The 20,615-nt window shown below is 40.0% G+C and overlaps 1 protein-coding gene and 1 non-coding gene across 4 annotated transcripts in view; both read left to right on the top strand.

The window, feature by feature from the left end:
- Nucleotides 1-15,853, top strand: part of gpr153 (G protein-coupled receptor 153) — a 50,684-nt gene extending 34,831 nt beyond the window's left edge. For 2 of the 3 annotated variants that reach the window (XM_078170148.1, XM_033643132.2), the window contains 3 exons: nucleotides 7,025-7,214; nucleotides 10,428-10,612; nucleotides 12,775-15,853. In XM_078170148.1, coding sequence (XP_078026274.1) covers nucleotides 7,025-7,214; nucleotides 10,428-10,612; nucleotides 12,775-13,620 — 1,221 coding nt within the window. In that variant the 3' untranslated portion in view covers nucleotides 13,621-15,853. Of the gene's footprint in view, nucleotides 1-7,024; nucleotides 7,313-10,427; nucleotides 10,613-12,774 lie in introns of all 3 variants that reach the window. The other variant, XM_033643142.2, reaches the window with a different exon arrangement.
- A 3,050-nt stretch (nucleotides 15,854-18,903) lies between these two features.
- trnam-cau (transfer RNA methionine (anticodon CAU)) lies at nucleotides 18,904-18,975 on the top strand. The gene has a single exon. It is a non-coding gene; the product is annotated as a tRNA-Met (tRNA).
- The last annotated feature ends 1,640 nt before the right edge of the window (nucleotides 18,976-20,615 follow it).

Below are 20,615 nucleotides of genomic sequence, written 5' to 3'. Positions count from 1 at the left end.
AGCTGGCTGGTTACAAATGGTCTTGAATTACAATTAAACAGTAAGCTAAAATATGTTTTTTTAAGACATTTTAGGCAAGAAATAAGCAATACAGAAACAGAGTCTTGGTTTATATTTGATCAGCAATGCTTAGTTTTACAGTCTGATCAGAGTTTTTCTGAGTTCAAGCAAGAGAAAGGGGCAAATCTTTTTTACTTGATCCTCTTCTACACCATTTGTGTCTGTGGTGGAGGGCATAAGAAAATGTGGAAGTACAATCTGTAATTCGAGCAGCAGCCCAGAACTAGTGGATTTGAGCTGAGAGATAAGATGGGAGATCTGGGATGGAGGGAAGATTACCACATTTACTGTACGTTCACACCAACAGCGACCAGAGCTTCCAAAATGGCGGAAGTCATTAGTTTTCAATGAGAGCCCTGCGACTCAGTTGACTTGGGCGACCTGGCCATCAGCCGCGCGTCTTGGGCGACCAAAGCGACCGGAGTGGTCCGGAGGGGAGTTAAAACTCGTTTAACTTTATGGTAATGAGCTCTGACACAGTTCGGTGACAACCAATTGGAGTGGGGACGTGCTTCGATCAAGTGGGTCCCAGAGAACAAGCCATGTAACTTTGGTTCCTACAGCACACTTGTTCCAACAATGGATATCGAGAAGTTTATTACTTGCGCTCGTGCCCACTCAGTCCTTTACTAATGCTCTTGCACCAGCTGACGAAATTCACCGTGCTGATCGCGGTACTGGAGGATTTCGTGCACCCAAACCCGACGACGTCTTTGAATGCACAAGACGGCAGCAGCACACATCACAGCAGCAATATCATCTTCCATGTTGAGTCGATACGATTTTGGGGAGTAAGCATAACTTTCTGTAGGCCAACTATGAGCTTTTTGACTGGACAACAGCAAGCAGCAACTACGCTGCTTTCAAGCCAGTAGTGCGCTTTGTGGCTCCTTTATATTGACAAGCACGATGGAACGTTCAATGATTCACGTGATGAGCGACTAGAGCGACCAGAGCTGCCACAGATATTTTTGACAGTCGTCCTTCTTGGGCATCCGTGAGAGACTTTGCTTCTTTGGAAGCTTCTGGTTTGAACGTACAGTTAAACATACGACCCACACTGTTACGATACAAAGCTAGTTAAAAATCAGCAAAGTGTCCCTTGTAAAGCTTCAAGCAAGAATAATCTTATGTTCCTAATTGTGAATTTTCTCCAAGACGCATGAATAAATAAATAAGAACACAATAAACCTCACACATAAAAACCAGATACACACAGTAATTAAGCAACACACAATAACAACTGAGGCATGATACAAAGAAATGTGTGCATTTCCAGTAGTAATGTTTTGTTGTCCACTGCAATTCACTAATTCATAAAAAGCATTTCCCTGTGCTCTGATTCTTCTTGAACAACAAACAGCAGCTGTGGTGCCTAAAGACCCGTGAGCTCATCAGTGCTGAGTAATTGCACTTACCAGCTAGGATTAAATAATGAGTTCATTCAGGTTCCATACCGTTATTCACAATCCTTTTTGGTGCAAACTATGACTTTGCAAAATCTCTCCGAGGAACCTACATGTTCCTCATTGTAGAGCAACAGCTAATTTTAGGCAAACCTGTATTTGGTAATGAGCGAAAGCAGTCTTTTTTGAGGTTGAAAACATTGGTAGCATGAAGAAACACTGAGGTGGAAGCAAAAACATGCTAGAAACAATTATTATTAAAAAGAGAGACCATTTTTGAAAAGGCTTGTTGTAGCTCAGCTCAGATATTGGCAAATGGCAGCATATTTATATAATCCTACAAAAAAAAACAGGAAGCATGACTTAAAGGCCCAATTTAAGATCACTTTAAAAGCAAAAACCTGCAACGTGTTAACAACATGATGCCTCTATACTGAGATGTATGAGTCCAGGATTAGAGGGGAAACTGCATTTCTGTTGCCTAGTAAGCTGGAAGTTGATTTGAAAGGACAGCAGTGTATCACTTTTACAACAACATCCTATTATGTTTCTGTATGTTTGTGTATAACAGAGAGGGTTGTAGTATAGTGCTGATGAAAGATCCTATTTCCAGTGCACTAAGAGAAACAACAAAAGTTCCGCGAGCCGTTTTTATGACCTGATGTAATGAGCTATTTAAATGCATGGAAAGCTTTAACACACATACAAACGTGTCCTATTACACAGAGAAATACTGATGAATAGATATTTGAACAGAACAGAACAGAATAGAATCACGACATTATAGACACTAAGAAAACAAGACAAAAATAGAATTATTTACAGAGTGCTGCAGGGATGTGTTTTTTTTGTTGTTATGTTGTTATTTTGGATGATTGCAGAAAATAAGCTCTGTGGCAACAAAAAGTTCATGATACTTAAAGGTTTTGTTCAGTATAACAATCTTCACAAATTAATCTGGCTTTTGTGATTTTTCAAGTGTAAATGCAATCACCAAAAGTCAAAAAGCAAACTCACCATGGTCGCATGACTTTAACATTGCCATCACAACGAGGCTGAAAAGCTGTTTTTCTCATGACGATGCTCTGAAGCCTCATTTGGCCACTTGTTAGCAACCGTCTTTTTTAAGACATGGAAAGCTTACAAATTCACAAGTTGGGTATTTACTGATGTGTTTTATACCACAGAACAAAACGTGAAAGTCTCCTTAGCTCGGGTTAACCATGGACCTTATTTCAGACATTTATTCAAATAAACCATTACCTTAGCACGTATCACAGCAAAGGAGGAGGTGTGCATCTACTCATCCACGAGAGGCTTGTGCTTGTGGCCGCGAGATTTAAACGTCCTACCTGGCTGAGCTACCTAGCCCAGTGGTGCTAAGTGAGCTAGCAATAGATGCACACCTCCTTCGGAGCGCTGATATGCTTGATTAGTGTGGTTTAGTTGAAATAAAATAATTCTTGCATGAAACTACGATAAGCAGGTGTAACTCAGTAGAAATAAATACATGTAGTTCCTACATGAAACTGCGCACAACAAGATCTGTGGATTATTCTGAGTAACCGGATCATGATAGCTGGAAAGAGACATTGCTGTTGAGTGTGTTAAATGTATTTGTTTTAGTGCTTTGAGCACAACAAGCCGAGTGCTATCTAGTTCCATTATATTAGAGAGAAGGCGGACATCTCTATGGCTGATATTTCCAACACTGTGCAACTCACACCACAACGATCCAGACTGACAAGTGGCTCTACAGGTTAGAGAAAAAATATATTTTCTTGATTTTGGGGTGAACTGTCCCTTTAGGTTATGAGAACTGTTACAAGATGTTATCTTTAAAAACCGTGGCCACCATACATCTGTTTATCTAAGAACTTAAACTTGTGCAACACCATCGCTCGTTATCTAACTCCTAGTAACAGCGAAGTTATGTCATTACTCCTTCAAATAGTCACATAAAAAAAGTTTATACAGGTCATCAGATGTCACTTCACTAAATATCCTGTTATCAGTTTACAGGCTGTAAGAGTTTATCTTAAGAGTTTAAAACACACAACACCACTGATGAGAACTCCACCACTCATGAGCTATCTAAAGAACAAGTACCCATCTGTGGAAAAGACATTAGCTGTGACATCATCACAACCTAGATTTTCCAGACTAATACATTGTAGGTGTAATTTTCTGCCTGAAAGTGTGTTAAAAATTAGCTGGTGACGAGAATGACTGATAGAACGAAAACTCAAGTTTACCTACAGTGTCTTTTGTTGTCTCCACTGTCTTCGGTCTGCCTGGTGGTTTTTAGATTGGGTCAGCTCCGTAGACCAACAAGATCAATATCAGGTTGAGACTTCACAACTTCATCAAGTCACGTTGTATTGATGCTGCTGTATGGCTCATAGGGCTGGCTGAAATAACCCAGTACTAAGCAGAAGCGAAACTTCTCCAAATGAAAACGCACTTGATCCTTTTTGTGACTATATTATGGTTTTGCTCGCCGCAAATCACCGCAAGTGTTCTTCGATTTAATGCAACATGTTACTGACCCACTACTGTAGCAGAGCTTACTGTACTGCATACAGTGCAGTGTATTTGATAGAATTTGCAGTTCAGCATGCTGAGCTGGCACCATAACGTTCAAACGCATGGCTATACTACACGCCTGTGGCGTTTTACGCAGCTGAATGCGTTCATTCCCATGATGGGTACTCAGTGAAGTAGAAAAAAGGTATCAAATTTATTGGCATCGGCATCAATTTAGGGGTGCTGGTATTGTATCCTTTAAAATGATACCAAGTCCTAATGTCTGGTGTTGAAGTTCAAGGTACAACCAGAGAAGGTGACACCAGAGATAATGAGTTTGAGTTAATCAATCTGATGAGTGTCTTGGCCCGATGCATTAGAGATGAGGATTAGACTGATCCCGTCAACGTTAATGATCAGATAATGCACTCTGTTGCTTCACTGAGGGAGATAACTCATATTAGCTCCGATGTTTGTTGTAAAAAGGGGTTGTGACCTAAACAAGGTCACCTTCATGATTCTAAGAAGCAGTTCAGTGCCTGAATGAGGAGATGAAATGAGTGAGTAATATAATTAGATGCGCCTACTTTCATTCATAATCCAAACAGTGTCCTGAATGCATTTATACATGTTCCTGATAAATGTTAGAAAACACAAACAAAACATCTGAATTGATTAATTTAAGGTTTTTAGCTGTATTGTACGACTATTCCCTGAACTCTATGAATGCGACGTGGATTTGCTTTTAAATGCACAATATAAAGAAATGTGTATTTCCCCACATTTGGAGTTTACGTGGTGCGGTTGCGTCGTGTAGTCAGTGCTCAGTAATGATGTGAATATAAATTACATCCAGATTTGATCATATTTTGAACTCAGCTTACTCTGAAAGGCAGCGCACATGAGGGCTGAAATGATTACTTAATTAATTAAACAGTCAATTGACAGAAAAATATCTGCTGACTGTTTTATAATCGATTAACTGTTTATGTCTTTCTAGCATTCTGGCTTTTCTCATGTGAGGATTTACTGATTTTCAGTTTTTACATCATTGTAAATTAAGTATTTGTGATGTGTTTTTTTTATTACTTTACTACATTTTGTTGACCTAATTATTATTCGATTAACTGATAAAATAATGAACAGATTAATTGATAACATAATCATTACTTGCAGCACAGCAGCAAATGACAGCTGTTGTATTTGCAGAATTTGTTAATACAAGAGATCTTGCCTGCACATAGTCCATTTACTCTTACGCTAAAGACTGGGTCTGAGGGATCATACTCAGTATCTCGTACTCTCAATGGACACTCAGCAGCCTTGTGCTGAGTGTGTGCTGAGAGCACTATAGCTTGAATATTTTAAAAAACAGAGGGTGTAGTATCGCAGCAAGTATCTCTTGAAGGTTTTAACAGACAGACTTTTAATGGCAGATCTTTCACTGAGCAACACATAAAGTTCAGAATAAATTCTGTAATGCTGCTTCTGTCATCTGGATCAGAACTTAGTCATGATGCAGTTTGTTCTCTAAATTGCTCAGGGCGCTGTTTCAAATGGCAATTGTAAGCTGTCAAGCCTCGTTTCCACTGGTTTTGATTATGTAACCACTGTTCATACCATGGCAAGTTTTACAGGTGGAGCCGGAGCATCACTTTTGCATACACCTCTGCTCTTGCCTGACAAGGACTTGATGCACAAACAACAAAGACAAATTTCCGTTGCTTCTTGCAAGGGACAGTAAAGGTTTTCTGATTCTGAAACCTGCTATTTTTGTATATCCTATTGTGACAAACTCATTCCAGCCTGTTTTTTTGGTTCTTTTTGCGTACAACCCTGTTTTCTAGATCATAAATGAGGTTTAGACATTCCTCTGGTGAAGAGGAAATGCAGTGAGAGCTGGACAGAATGACGAGTAACAACAATCCCACCTACATTTAAGTGTACTGTCTGCAGCGGAAATGCTAAACAGATCTAGGGTTTGGGTACATGACCATATGGGTTACGTACTGGAGTTACATTTGCCTGTTGATCTTGAGACCAGGGACATTACCTAAGCGATGTATCTGCACTCACTCACATCGCTAATTAAACCTAATCAGTGATACAGTCTGGTGAACCTGTAGGATAAGTTAATAGTTTGCTCCGGCTGGTGGGTGGTGCTTGGTTTTTGCTTGACTGTATCCAACATGGTGGCCGAGGCACAAGCTTTCTCATTTTACAACTAAACAGTACACTGAAACATGTTTGTGAAAACATTTGAGGTGAGAAATAGGCAATGCAGGAACAGAATCTTGATTCATATTTGATCAGCTCTGAGTAGTTGGACAATATGACCGCAGTTCATGAGCAGCGATTGATATGATGGACAGCTGCGACAGAGAGTCCTTGGTCCTGATTGGTTGCTTTCGTTCAGTCTTGGTGGATTCTAGCAAATGCCATTAGAAGCAGTAGGAGACATTTTAACATGATTTTTTTTCACAGTTTGACTTGTGTACTACTACTGTTTAGACACTGTGACAGTTTTAGCAAAAATGACAAAAAAGTTGGACAAAGAGTTTTGTATTTTCAGTGGATTTAAGCAGGGGTGTAGCGCCAAATTCTGGGCCCCATGTATAAGCAGTCTGTGGGCCCTCTGCCCTTCCTGTCTTCATCCATCTCTCTCTCAAATAATTTTTAAGAATGTTTTGTTACGAAGTCAGGTTGCTTTCTTTCCCTTTCCTTTCATTCTTTCTTTTTGGAATCCTGATTTCCTACTCTTGAGGAAAGACATGACAGTGAACATTGGTGCTCCAGCAGCATAAGCACTCAGTAACTTGGCTTTAGCTGCGTTTAGACATGAATCCTAGAGCAGGGGTGGACTAAACCATCTTTAAGGAGTGAGAGGGGCCTCAAAGAGCTTCCACTATTTTTTCATGTAAAGTTCAGTCGTTCAATGGATTTTTGTTCTGCTGTCAGATGTATAATATGTTCTGTGCAAGATATTGAATTGAATGATTATGTTTTTCTAACCCTTTGCTGATCCTGCCCAGGTGGTGAGCTTTGCCAGTCTGAAGTTTGACCGCTCCTACAACTGGATGGTGCTGTGTGTGCTGTGGTGCTCCATTGCCCAATCCATCCTGCTGCCTATGTTCCTCTGGGCTTGTGACCGCTATCGGGCTGACATACGCATGGTGTGGGAGAAGTGCGTCGCCATCATGTCCAATGATGACGTGGACGAGGGTAAGCCACTGTCAGGTGTCTCCCTCCTGCCCTTCCTCCTTTTACCCTCCTCTTCACCTGATGATCTGAATATGGATGATTCCTATTACCTAAGACAGGTCAGTGTGGACATGTAAAGGCTCTAAAGAGAGTTGTCTGTACTGTTCAATGCTCTCTTAGGACATGCACAAACTGAATTCTCAATGGTTTCAAAGATAATTCAGTATGTTTTTGCAGTGATTCAAACTGATAGACACTTTGAAGTGAAATTGCAGATAATTTGCTCGTGTTTACAAAATCCAAGTGACAGTTAAAGATGAAGCACGACTCTCTAAATTTAGGGTTTGGACACAGAGAGTCATTTATGTTGAGAAGTGTTCTGGACTGTCTTTGGCCATAGGAATTACAGTGACAAATGTGATTTATCAACCTGAACAGTCTTGTCTCTTAGCCTAGGTAGTAGTTGTACTGGCGAAGTTCATAGCAGCAATATTGCAGGAAGGAAACAGAGGTTAGCATCAAGCTAAGACATCTTTAGTTAACTATTTGATAGAGATTTCCGCCTCTTATCCTTGAGGTACACTTTGGTTTCACCTTTGTGATATACAGTCCTCAGAAGTGAATTTACTGAAACTGCATTTATGCACCAGCAACCGAAACATGCTGTAATTCACAGTACCATTTTTTAAAAATCAAGTTATGACTGAAAATCCAGGGTCATGATAATAAACATGAAAAAGTGACCTCATAAAAGCCAGTTAATGTCAAAGATTTGAGACAAGACAAGCAAACGTTTTACAGTGTATGTTGTTCAAGAACATACTTTCTGTAGCCAATTACAATACAGCCCATTATACACCTATATGACTGCAGTTTGGACAGAGCTGTTCTTCAGCCAGCTGAGAGGTGCTTTAAAGGAGTCTTTGAGTGTTTCGATGTTATTTTCTTGTTACAGTGGCTCCAATTTTCATTCCCAAATGATAGATTCTCGAAGGAAGATTACATATTCCTGGTTTCTACCTCATGATGCAGGTTTAAATTGCTCCTTGACAGGGGAGCACCCGTGATTACCGCAGCTTCACACCCTCGCCCTCTGTGACAGCTTTGCATTGTGTTCTGAATGTTGAACTATGCAATTACAGTCTGTCACAGCCATCTATTTTTGGTCACATCAATCAAGTTAAACCAGGCTGTAGAAATAGTAACGCGACAGAGTAACTGTTATGAAGACATGAAACAATGTTTGATCTTAGCTTGTCTCAAATCTTTGATCTGAACTGGCTTTAGGGTAAAACATTGGTATTGGGAAGTAGTGATTGATTGGATGTATTTACCATTTTTCTTGGTAATAAGGAAACCTTTCTTCCTTGGACTATCAATATATGTATTGCAATAAATAAAAATGACAATAAATAAACAAAAACAACACAATTTATTAAACTGACAGCCTATTTAGAGGGATGTTTAACAGCAGATTATTATGAAGTGGTTAAGACCTTTTCACAAAGACAGTAATTATTTGTTTGGTTCTTAAAAATATATATATACTATTTAGTTCCTTTTGAATGCTCATTATTACTAACATTATATTTTGTAGTAGTTTATGGTCTTGAATTAGTGGTCAAATGTTATCATGTGACCTATCATCTGACCGTTGTTGTCAGGAGATGAAACTGAAGTAACAAGTGTCTGTGTAACATAACGTTCTGTTCTCAAATATATATTTCTGTGTTTTTGTATGTGGTGTGCACTATATAAAATGCTTTACTCGACTATGTCATGAGATTGATGTCATTACAAAAAAAAGAACTATTGCTGGACAAAGGACATATTTACCTTGCAGCATTTTTTTCTTTTCAGTCCAACGCATTTAAACTGGACAGTCTTCCTCTAAAATGCCCTGGCATGAGAGGATGATGAAATAAATGGTTCTCCATTTATTTGTTATGATCCAGAGTGAAACGGGAACGATTGCAGTAAAGCTGAAAAGCACTTTCATGTCACTATGATGGTCATATTTCCCTCAAGTCACAAAGGGATAAAAAAAATAGATTTTTTAAAATTATTTTTCTTTATATTTATTTTTTCTTTTTCTTTCTTTCTTTCTTTCTTTCTTTCTTTCTTTATTTATTTATTTACTTATTCATTTTTTAATTTTTATTTGTGTGAACTTCCACCTACTGGTCAGATTCTAGTGTAGAGCAAAAATACTGAGTATTTTAAGGCAGAAGTCTTGATTATACTGCACTTCGTAAATATCTGGTTAGTAGATTAAAAGAAAAAAGAAAGTGGTCCATGACTTTCATCACAGAATTACAAATGTATTCCAAGGGGGCTGAGAATTTAACATTTCACCATGGAATCACAGACACTTCAACAAAATTCGGTCCCAAAAATTAGGTCACATGATAATGATAGAAAGGCTTGTGGACTGGGTCCATGACCGGATCTCCACAACTCATGCAAACTGATGACAGTATGATGAACCATCTGTCTTTTCTTTCTATTGGCACTGTATAAACTCAACCCGATCTGAATCCCTTCTCTCCTGTTTCTAACCCTCCAAACCTTTTGATCCTCTCCCTCTCGACATCCTCCCTGATAACTGCTCGTTGTCCAGCAGGAGCCACAACACAACACAGGGCAGGCCATATTCTGTGTGATAATTAACACTGCCAGTTCTCTGCTTTTTTCCAGAGGGCTTGCCATGTATAACCCATCACAGTTGTATGTATAAGGATTGTTTCCTGTTTTCCCTAAGCTACTGACTTGCATGCCAAGCTGCCTGTGCAAATAGCCTCTTTCATCTTTCATCTTTTGGCCAGCATTTTCCTCAAGATCAGCATTTTACACCCATCTCCTATTGATCTTTAATGAACATGAATGCAGTAATTGGGAAAGTAAACTTGTTAGATGGGTATTTAAACACTAAGAACACTGTTTGTATGATTTTGTTGTTCAGAGTGTAAGCCCTGTACTTTCAACGGTTCTTTATGCAGCTATTTGGCTTGGCTTCTGAATTCAGAACCTCTTTTTTATCCCCTTATTAAACATTTAAATTGATTTTTTTTTTTATCTAAACTTCATTTCCAGAGCAGAGCCGTAGTCTTAGTCAATAAATCAGAGAACAATTGAACTTGTCTCTCTTATCTATTCGTCTGTCTGTCTGTCTGTCTTGTGTATTGAGTTCGTTGCTCTCTAATCCTGACGCTCGTGCTTTTCTGCACTTTGCAGAAAACAGCCAAGATGGAGGAATTCATGCCGACTTAATATATGACAGACCATATGACTATAGCTCGGCGCCTGAAATCGTGACGGTAGACCGTAATGCCAAGTATGAGTTCTCAACCTTAGAAAGGGGGGTTCCGCAAGGGTATCCATTGAGGGAACAACAGGAAGATAAAATGCAGTATTTGCAGGTATATTTTTATTGATTTTCTTCATTTCTTTTACTTGATCAGTTGAACTATTTCTAAATGACACTGTGCATGGTGAAATGGCCTTATGGGCCTTAACAGTATTTTGTTTGAATTCTCTCAAATCATCAGACATTTTGTGATGCTATCTCTCCCAGATATGCCACAGATTTTTTTTTGTCTTTTTTTTTTACGTGAATCAAAAATACACTCTGGTTGACTATTGTTTGGTAAATATGACCATCAGCAGTCCCATCAACATGTTAGATGTGCTTCAGTTATCTACCACTGTGTCATAGCCATGGACCTACATGCAATTATCTACCTTTTTATGCTGTAAGGAGGTAAGAGTTTAGTAACTGACTTACCTTCTACATTTCAGGAATCCCTCAAGGTTTCATGAAAGCACTTAAACATTTGCTCATGTTCTGCCCAAAAGCATTGTGTCCATTGGATCCGACATCCATTCCAGTCAGATGCAGAGCTGTGAAATGCTCCTTTTCAGCCTGCATTAACAACAAAGCATTTGTTCTGACATGCAGCCTTCTTGGACAATTAAAAAAAACCTACATTTCTGCTTTGGGTCCAGTACTGGCTAAAACTCTGTGAACACCAAATTCTGGCCCAGAATCTGACTATTTGATCAATATTCATGAAAATTAGTGGGCAGTCATGACAACCAAAATCTTGATTGACTTGGCCTGGAAGGCTGTGGTGAGGATCTGTAACTTTAGAATCAACTGGTGCAACCCACACAGTGTTAACTTTTACATCTTTACTCTGTGTCATCTTTGTCAGTAACAATTCAACAAGGGCTTCAGTTTTCTCAGTTCAGCCTGCAGCTGAAGCAGTCTACATTTACTCAAATGATTTGCTTATTTAATATCAAAAACAATTATAATTGGTATAAAACCCCAAATGTCTAATGTTACAATTGACATTTCGAAGACTAGTGATCCCACAGGATTGGATCTCTATTCAGTTTGACTTTTTACAAAGCCTTGAAACAGAGATGTATACAGTAGCTGTCATTTCATCCGACCAAATCATTATTCCATCCATTGTTTTTGTATCCCATACACCACGTCATACGACAGTAGATTCATTTGACTTTATAGTAATATTTAGCTGTTTTTGTCTTGTGTGTGAGAGATGTTGAAACAAACAAGGTGATTTCCTGTCTTTCACTTACAGGATGTGACTGGCTTAATTGTGATAGTCACATTATTTTTGTTCCTGCCAGAGGGGCTAAAGCCCAATTACACCATAATTCAACAAAACCCTTAAATCATTATCAAGTAGCGTCTCCATGTAAGAACTGTTATGGCACTCCCCGAGTGGTTTGCAGAATAAAGCCTCTTTGGCTTTATTGGCTTGCTGTGTGTCTTTTGTCTCCTCATCCTGCATCTTGATTCATTCTAATGCTTGTGCTGCCCTCTGCTGTTCAGCCCTCCCACCTAACCCACTCAGTGCTACTGTATCATCTGCTGTCTCATTTCTCTGTATTTACTAAAACCCACCACAGGGAGGCAGGCTGATATCAATCTTGTGGCTCTTGACGTCACCTTGACAAACCCTCTGTCTCTTGCATAGTTGTCAGAACAGAATGGAATGTGAGTATAAACATGTAGGGAACCATCACTTTTTGCTATTTTCATCTCCAAATAACGGAAGTGAATACTAGTTCAGTTATAGTCCTGTTGGTTTATGTTAAAATGTTCATACATGTTTGAGGGATTCATTAAAAAAATAGAATTGCACTTAATATCTTGGACAAACAACTTATATGTGCTGCATGTAGGATTTTACACAAATACTACAAAATATCAAAAATAGAGTAGACTCTGAAATGAACTTGGAAGCCTTTACTGAGCTTCAGTCACCAACCTAAATATTTACCCAAAGCAGCTCATTGGGACAACTGCAAGTCAGTGTTATTACTAAAACTGCAGTGTAATATCCCAGTGGCATTGACAGCCACATAAACTTGAAGAATCCTACATGTAATATCTTTTTATTTGACAATATAGCTGTTTTATCATTTATTATAATGTATGTTTACCTCTGTGTAGTGCCACAATGCTTACTGGTTCTGTGTTGCTTTAGGTGAATGAATGGCAGATTTCTTTACATACTGAAGGGTTTGGTCTGTGTGTTGCCTTCAGGTGCCCCCTACAAGAAGATACTCCCACGACGAAACCGACATGTGGACCAGCGACCGGATCCCCTCATACCTTCACCGATGGGGCTCCACCGAGGACATGATAGTGACTGCCCACTACAGCTCCACCTTGCCGCGCCGCGAGAGGCGCAGGAGCAGCCTGGTCTCCTACCACGAGGAGAGCCACCATCATCATCACCCGCATCGCAAGCGGCGACGCTCTGAGGATAGTATGCACTCCCTCAAGCACCTGCCACGCGTGGTTTGTGGCGGGGAGCGCTACGAGGACGAACTGCGGTGTTTTAGCCGCGATGAGGTGATTAACTTTATAGATGAGACGCCGCTGCCGAGCCCCAGGAAGAGCCCACGGCGCACATCCACCATCTCACTTATCCCCAATGTGTATGAACAGCACACTGTCATCCTTCCTCACTTCCCGCTCACAGACTTTGAGCGCGAGCCTCAAGCGCTCAGGCGGCTCTCTGAACACAAAAGGAGCAGTAGTAGGGGCAACACGCCTGAGGCGTCCCCCAAATCAGACAGAAATGCTGGAAGGAAGAGCCCCGGGGCGTGTGGCTCTGGTAAAGGCTGCCGAGAGCACGTCCGAGACGGGAAACAGCAGTGTGACGTGGGCTCACCTGGGCACAGCCAGCAGACTCCAGGGCACTCAGCCTGTAGGACCAGGACAGGCAGTGGTACCAGGGCTGGTGCTGGAGCTGACTGGGCGCGTCAGAAGCACCTGAGCAAGGGTGAGAGTAAAGGAAGCACAAACAGTTTTGTAAGCACACCGTCGGCATCATCCTCGGGATACATCACGTTTCACTCGGATTCTGTGGGCTCCACCACCTAAAAGCAACGTTTTCTCTTGTTAATATCAACATTATTACTGAAGTTATTATCAGAACCACTGGAATACTGGTGGATATGGGAAAGTGACATACTGGATGATTCGGCCTTTTTACTTGCGTGCCACTATTCTGTTTTACTATATATAGGCTACCACCATTAAATATCTGAATGCTAAATGGCTTTGGGGGCTTTGGACATTATTTCTGAATGGGCCTAATGCAATTTCATATGTAGGCTGGTGAAAAATTCGAGTGGTCCTGTTATTCAGCTTTCACATTACAAAATATCCACTGAGGACTTTTTTTTCCCAGCACTGACACAATTTTTTTTTTAATGGCGTGAACATTCCCACACCTTGTTTTTGCTGTTTGATGTTGTTTCTTATGAACTGCTCAAAGAATTGGAGGAGGTAGCTGTTAGGGTGGTGTTTTTCTTTCTTTATTTCTTTTTTTGCACTTACGAACTTGAACTTGTATTTTATTTTGCCTGTAACAGCTGTGTGTTTTGTTGTATGGACACATTTGCTTTCAAACCAAACTCTCCTGAAAACTGCCCATGTACCTTGAGATAGACTTAAGGACATGACACATTATACATGTTTATTTTTTAATTCTGATCATGATGTATGACTTTTCTATTGACATTATTATTATTCACAACAGATGAACAGTTTTTTTCAAGCACCCTATGTTGGAGTAAACTGAGAGTGGTAATCCCAAATTCTTTAATGCTTAATAGTTCTACAGTTACTGTGTGAGATATTGAGATATAATGTGAAGACCCCTAAATTCTAAATGAAAATGTGAAGTCAGTTTTTAAAGAAGATTGATATGCCATGTACATATGAAGGATGTTGGATTAATGGTTTCGATGTTCTGTTTTGTTTAATGAGACGTTTGCTTCGGACATTTCCTCCCAGTTCTTATTATTCCAATGTTTGTGTTAACTTTGGAGACCATCAGGCACAACAGCTGCTCACCACTTTGCATATTTACATAGACATCAGATCGCTACAGCTTGAAATGGTGCTTTGTCCCCATCAACTGTGCATATCAGCCTGACCTCATCTGTTATTTGTTTCAGTAACATTTTAAAATGCACCAATAAGGGTTTTTTTTAAGTCAGTAGCTCACTAAAAGGGAACCTCTAAAAAAGCCTTCAAGCTGACTAGATGTAGCATAACTTAAATGCCGGTGTCATACCTAAACCTACAAAGATGTGGACACAAGTGAGGAACATTGTCAGTATGATGGAAATAGAGTATAATTGCAAATTACTGATTTATAGTGAATTATCATATTCAACAAAAAGCAGACATTACATTTGATATGTTACCTCATAACATGCACAAAGTTTGCCAGTGGTTCTGGGAGGATATCTGAGTTTGAAGTCACTTTTTTTAAACGCCTGATTTATCAAGCCCCATGAAGTAATGTACATTAAATATAAGCATTCCCAAAGTCTCAGTAAGGGGTGCTGTGGGGAAATTAAAGTTTTGATTATTATTTTTTATAAATATATATTTGGAGAGACAATATAATTATTTCACCACATAGCAAAGTAAAAGTATAATATTACATTATCAGTCAAACGTCCTCTTATACCCCATAATTTTGGGAAATTCTCACTCATGATGGACACTGCAGTCAACTTTACAATGCAGCTGATTTTACCAAATGTGACAATTTGCTGTTTAAACAGAGTGAGACCTGACATATAACCAACTTTGAGCTGTGACCTCTCATAGCCCGTAACTGCCAACATGAATGTATTTGGACATAAGGTTTGGGTTTTTAAAGACATTAATAGTATATGGCTAACATAAAATAAAACTTTCCCCTGTGACAGCTGTATTAGCTGTGAAATTTTTTTTGCTGTCACCTTCCAAGTAATAAAGTTGCACGTGTTTGTATGTTTTCACCCATCTGCGGTAATTTAAATGTTAAGTTTGAATTCTCATGTATTAGTGTACCTCTCACTCATGGCAGCCTATTCAATCAGACTGAATTATTGTTTTGTTTTCTTTGGAAGCATAACATCACATTCCCCTGTCAAACCTTGCTATGTCATAGAGTTTTGCATTCATTTTGTTGTGTTTACAATATCAAAATATAATTTTGTAACATATTCAAAGATTTAGTACTCAAATATGAATGATGTTAAATGTTATGATTTTCTTGTTCAGATGATGACTTTGTTAAAAAGATATGACTGATTAAATTCACAAGATGATGCTTCAGAGTGTGTTTCTGACTTTTATGAGAGTTGCACTGTTACTGTGCTTGTTGTGGAGCAGTAGTAGGAATCCATTTGAGAAATTAATTTTCCTTTTACATTATGTTGTTTTCTTCCCAGGAGTTTGAACAATGGAAAAACATGAAGGACCAAGGTGTCCTTCACCAGGATATGGCCAAAAAAAGCATTTATAATAGCACAGGCCTATCTAAATTTTGGTTCAAACAAAACTTCGCTAGAGCTGCAAATTTTTCTACATCTTCCTTTGAACACTCAGTAGTCATGTAAAGATTGTATGATTAACCCTAAAACCCTGATTTTTCTCCAATTTTCAGGCATTACTGAAGAAACAACAATTCAGACTTGAAGTGTTAAACCTCCCATAAAACTCAGACCTAAACACTAGGCAAATTAGGTGCATAATAGCTCTTTTTTGTCAACTGACAACTCCTGAAAGTTGAAAAATAGTCTGTAGGGCTTTTTCGACGACATATTATGATCATAATAATCATTCCCATTAAGATTTCACAGAGGAAATTTCGGTAGGCACTAGTCTGACACAGCTTACATCAGACGAAAGTCATAATAAACAACTTGATTAGCTCACGTGAAGCTTGTTTAATGGCTGTGTCCGAAATCACTCACTAATGAAGCTCTAGCGAAACTTCAGTCAGGAAGACAATACTTTTCACTGTAGGTTTTTTTCTCACCCTGCCATCATGCCTAGCAGGTATCCTCACTCACTATCTCTAGGTGTCATTGTCTGAGTAGGTCAATTGAGTCATCAGCTGATTCTCAATCAACCAATAGCACAGCAACACACCTGCTCTGTCAGCCTATCATCTCACTGCTCCTCATTTTACATATGGTTCTTTCTCTGCCATAGTTCTTTCTTGCGGCTGCCGTCCGTGCCTCCCACCTATACATCACCCTCTAGGATTCATCACCCTCATCTGCCTCAGCAGTCAGCAGCCTCAGAGTCATCAGCCACCACCACCAGTGTCTGGACTCCATGGATGGATTTATCCTGCTGCCGCTCAGACGTCCCTTGATTACAAAATATCTCCCTGTGGTGTCCAAGCACCAAAGACTTCTGTTAAATCTTAATTAGCACAAATCATCTGTTAATCTGTACACTCATATTCTGTATTAAATATTATCTTTACTTCAATCTTCTGCCTCTCTTGATTAAACTTACTACATAGTCCACTATATAGTGAGTTCACCATTTTGTAGCGCTGTCCGAATGTGTAGTGGGAATTATTATACCCTATATAGTTGACTCAAAGTATCCCACATTGCATTGTGAAAAGTAGTGTACAACCGATGGTCACTCACCAAGCAATGTATCCCATCATGCGTTGCTCCAGTTTGGACAGATTGTGTAGGATGGACACCAAGACGAGAGAGCAGCTCAATTACAACCTGGTACATGTTTAACTCTTAACAACATGCTTTGGTTTACCTGTTTTTCTGCCATGTAACAAATTATCAATTTAATGTGTAGTCGTGGGTTCCTGAAGAGATAAAAGTAAATTGATCTCCTCTAGTGCTTCAGAGTTAAGCTGGATTCATACATGTGCGGCAGACCCTACGCCATAGCCTATGCACGTGGCCTATGACGTTACAAGCATTTATACTTGTGCATGGTGTGTCTGTGTCACTCTGGAGTTACACCTTCAAAACACTAGTCGGCAGCAGGGTTTCTGTGAAATGTTGTAAAGTTAAGATGATTTAAAACACATTCCAAAAAAATAAACATGACTTAATAGAGACAATCTCAAACACAAATACACAAATCAGCTTCACTATAACTTGCAGCATTCACAGACAAACACTTGTCTTTTACTGGACACATTTCCCCCACAAATATGCTAATGTTTTTAGCACAAGCCTATGGCATTTTACATTGTATAAATTAGCCTAGCAGCTAGCAAACTTTTCCTCTTCTCATATGAAGCCAGGGACAACAGCAACCTTTAACAAAGGTAAAGTTACAAAATTCGGCTCCACCACAACTCATAGTTTCACCGACAAAACAATTGTCATATACTAAACATGCTTTCCAAACAAATGTAACATGCTAATGTTATTAGCACAAGCCTATGGAATTAGTCTAGTGGCGAGTGGAGATCACGCATAACGTTATAGGCCCCTACATTAAATTCATAAGTAATGACATATCTGACCGGTAAAATTAACTTCAGCACAACAAACGTTAAACAGAAAATGACTGCATTAGTAGGAGAGGTTGCTGCTTTCTCTCCCATTGTCTGCCTGCCAGTGTAATGTAATCAATGTAATGTTAAATGTGAGCAGAGCAGCATATCTCCCAACACAACACAAATAGCCAAAGACTACTTCTGTATTGTTCTTTATTAATTTAGGAAGAATAAGCTCCTATATTTTCATGTTTTTATCACATGTAGGCATGACAGTAGGCTATTTGTTATGGATGGTTGACAGCCGACGTTGATATGACGGTTTTTAATTGAGCGACAGCGATGACGTGTATTATCCTCCGATACCCGAACGAGTTTTGTGGATTAAAAAACTACACTGGACTTCGGCATGAGGGTGAGTAAGTGGGCCTACTGTCTGTAGGCCTATTTTCATTCTAAAGTGGCCATTCCCTAACGCTGAGGACGGCTATGAGCTGAAACTCTCCGTTCCACTGCTGCTGTGCAATCCAAAGTAGGCTATTATAGCTAGCCTACTTATTAGTGAGTGCTGTCGGGTTTGTTGTTTTGCTGTAATTTTTTGGACCGGCACCCAATTACACTTTGAGACTCTTGAGTGAGCACGCCAAGTTTGCTGAAGACTTATCTCCATACACAACAGTACTAGCCAGCTGGCAGTGTCCTCCCCAAGATGGCGGCGACGTTGAGGCATCGCTGAAATGGGCCGAAGCCGTCAACGAGGTAGGCCTATATACTGTATATGATATCTATGCATAAAGCTCCCTATGTAGTGAAAACGGAACAGAAAATGAGTGACTGCTTTTTGGACGCAGCCAATTATATACAGATGTGATGAAAGGTTTATCGGAAGCAGAGTGGCGCAGCGGAAGCGTGCTGGGCCCATAACCCAGAGGTCGATGGATCGAAACCATCCTCTGCTATGTGGAAAGATTGTTTTCATCCGGTCGGCATTTCCAACACCGTTTATTGGTCACCGTAATGCTAACGTTGTTCTGTTTGAAAATAAATGACATTTTAACAAAAAGGGTTCAAGTTTTGCGTAAAAATAAATAAACACTTGTTTTTCTTTAATTTGCTGTGTACGGTATTGCAAGAGTTATTCTTCTGTAGCTGTAACGGACCACCAAGCTCTTTTTGTACTCTTATACTGACCATTTCTCCCAAGTTTATTTTTTCACTGGATGTCTGTGTTGCACTGTGTTCAGTTAAAGGAAGAGCACGGATGCAGGTGTCTCTCATTAGATGATTGTGCACTGCAGCCCCTCCCCAGAGCTCTGTGAGGAGGCCGGCTCTGTCTGTTGTCCAAAGTTGCCTGCAACAGTGAGCATGGACACGGCTCTTTGTCTGAGCCCAAGGGTAATTCCACGGTGTGCTGTAGGTCTACGCAGAAACAGCCTGGAGCCATATTGTATAAGGTTCACGCTTATTTACGACTCTTTGGGTGAGTCACACAGCCTACTGTATGTTTTAATCGCACAAGTCATCAAGTGATTTCACTGTATAAGAGAATACTCTGCAGTTGTGCCACTCAGCAGCAAAATGAGCAGGGAACACAGAGGTCTGCAGCGCACTTCATCCACTCTCTTAAGAGCGCCTGACTGGGCCCAGTCTAATGCTAATAACTTATTATCTCCCTCCCCTCGCTTCTCAGCTCTAATATGCGTCCCTATTATTGTGGCAAACCAAACTAGGTTACTTAAACAATGCTGAGAAGAGTTCATAGAAATTCTTAGAAAAAGTTTAAGGGCATTCAGTGTGGAAGTCACGTGGCATTTCCTTTCTTGGATAAAACAAACTTTTCTTGTGCCGTGGGCCTCTGTTGGTGTTATCAAAAGAGTAGCTTTGACTTTGTGGGAAGAGAGTATTAAGAAGATTTACAGACGGGGTTCATGAGCCGATCAGACCGAACAAAGAGCTGGAATAACTAATACTTGGCATAAGGGGGGCTGGAGCTGGGAGTTTAGTCGTTATTTTGCGGGTAGAATAAAACTTGAACCAGGCAGCGAGTGGTTTTTTGTCTTTTACCACTGCACAGGAGCACCCGTCTTTCACTGGCAGCATGTCCTTTCAGCATGTGCCATGTGAAAGGGCTGTGGGCGTTGCAGCGATTCTCCTCGCTGTAAGGTGCCATCCTCTCCAACGCTGCTCTTTAAGAATGGAGAGACAGTTTATGGCATCCCCGCCAAAGCAGCGGAAGAAAACTATAGGGCACTTGAAAAGAGCTGCCTGATAGACAGGTTTGTGTCTTGCGCATGGCTCATAGCCCAACACCATATTACAATCTGTGCGGTGCAACAAATTGTGGGTGCTGCATGTGGATAGGCTATGACATTTTTTTTTCTCTCTCAGATGAATGATTAGGTCTATTAGGTTAATTCAATGACCTGGGTCTGGCACTCCAGGTTGCAGCCTAAGGAACATAAGAGTGAGTTTATGTGGGCCTACAGCTGTTTTAAAGCATATATCAGAGGAGCTTGAAACATCTGAACAGAGAGAGATATAAGTTCAGAGGGGACAGAGAAAACAGCATGGCGTGTAATTAGCAGCCTGTAGCAGAAAA

Source organism: Epinephelus lanceolatus, chromosome 8, assembly GCF_041903045.1.
Source record: "Epinephelus lanceolatus isolate andai-2023 chromosome 8, ASM4190304v1, whole genome shotgun sequence".
NCBI lineage: Eukaryota > Metazoa > Chordata > Actinopteri > Perciformes > Serranidae > Epinephelus > Epinephelus lanceolatus.
This window is presented reverse-complemented; position numbering and strand designations above follow the sequence as displayed.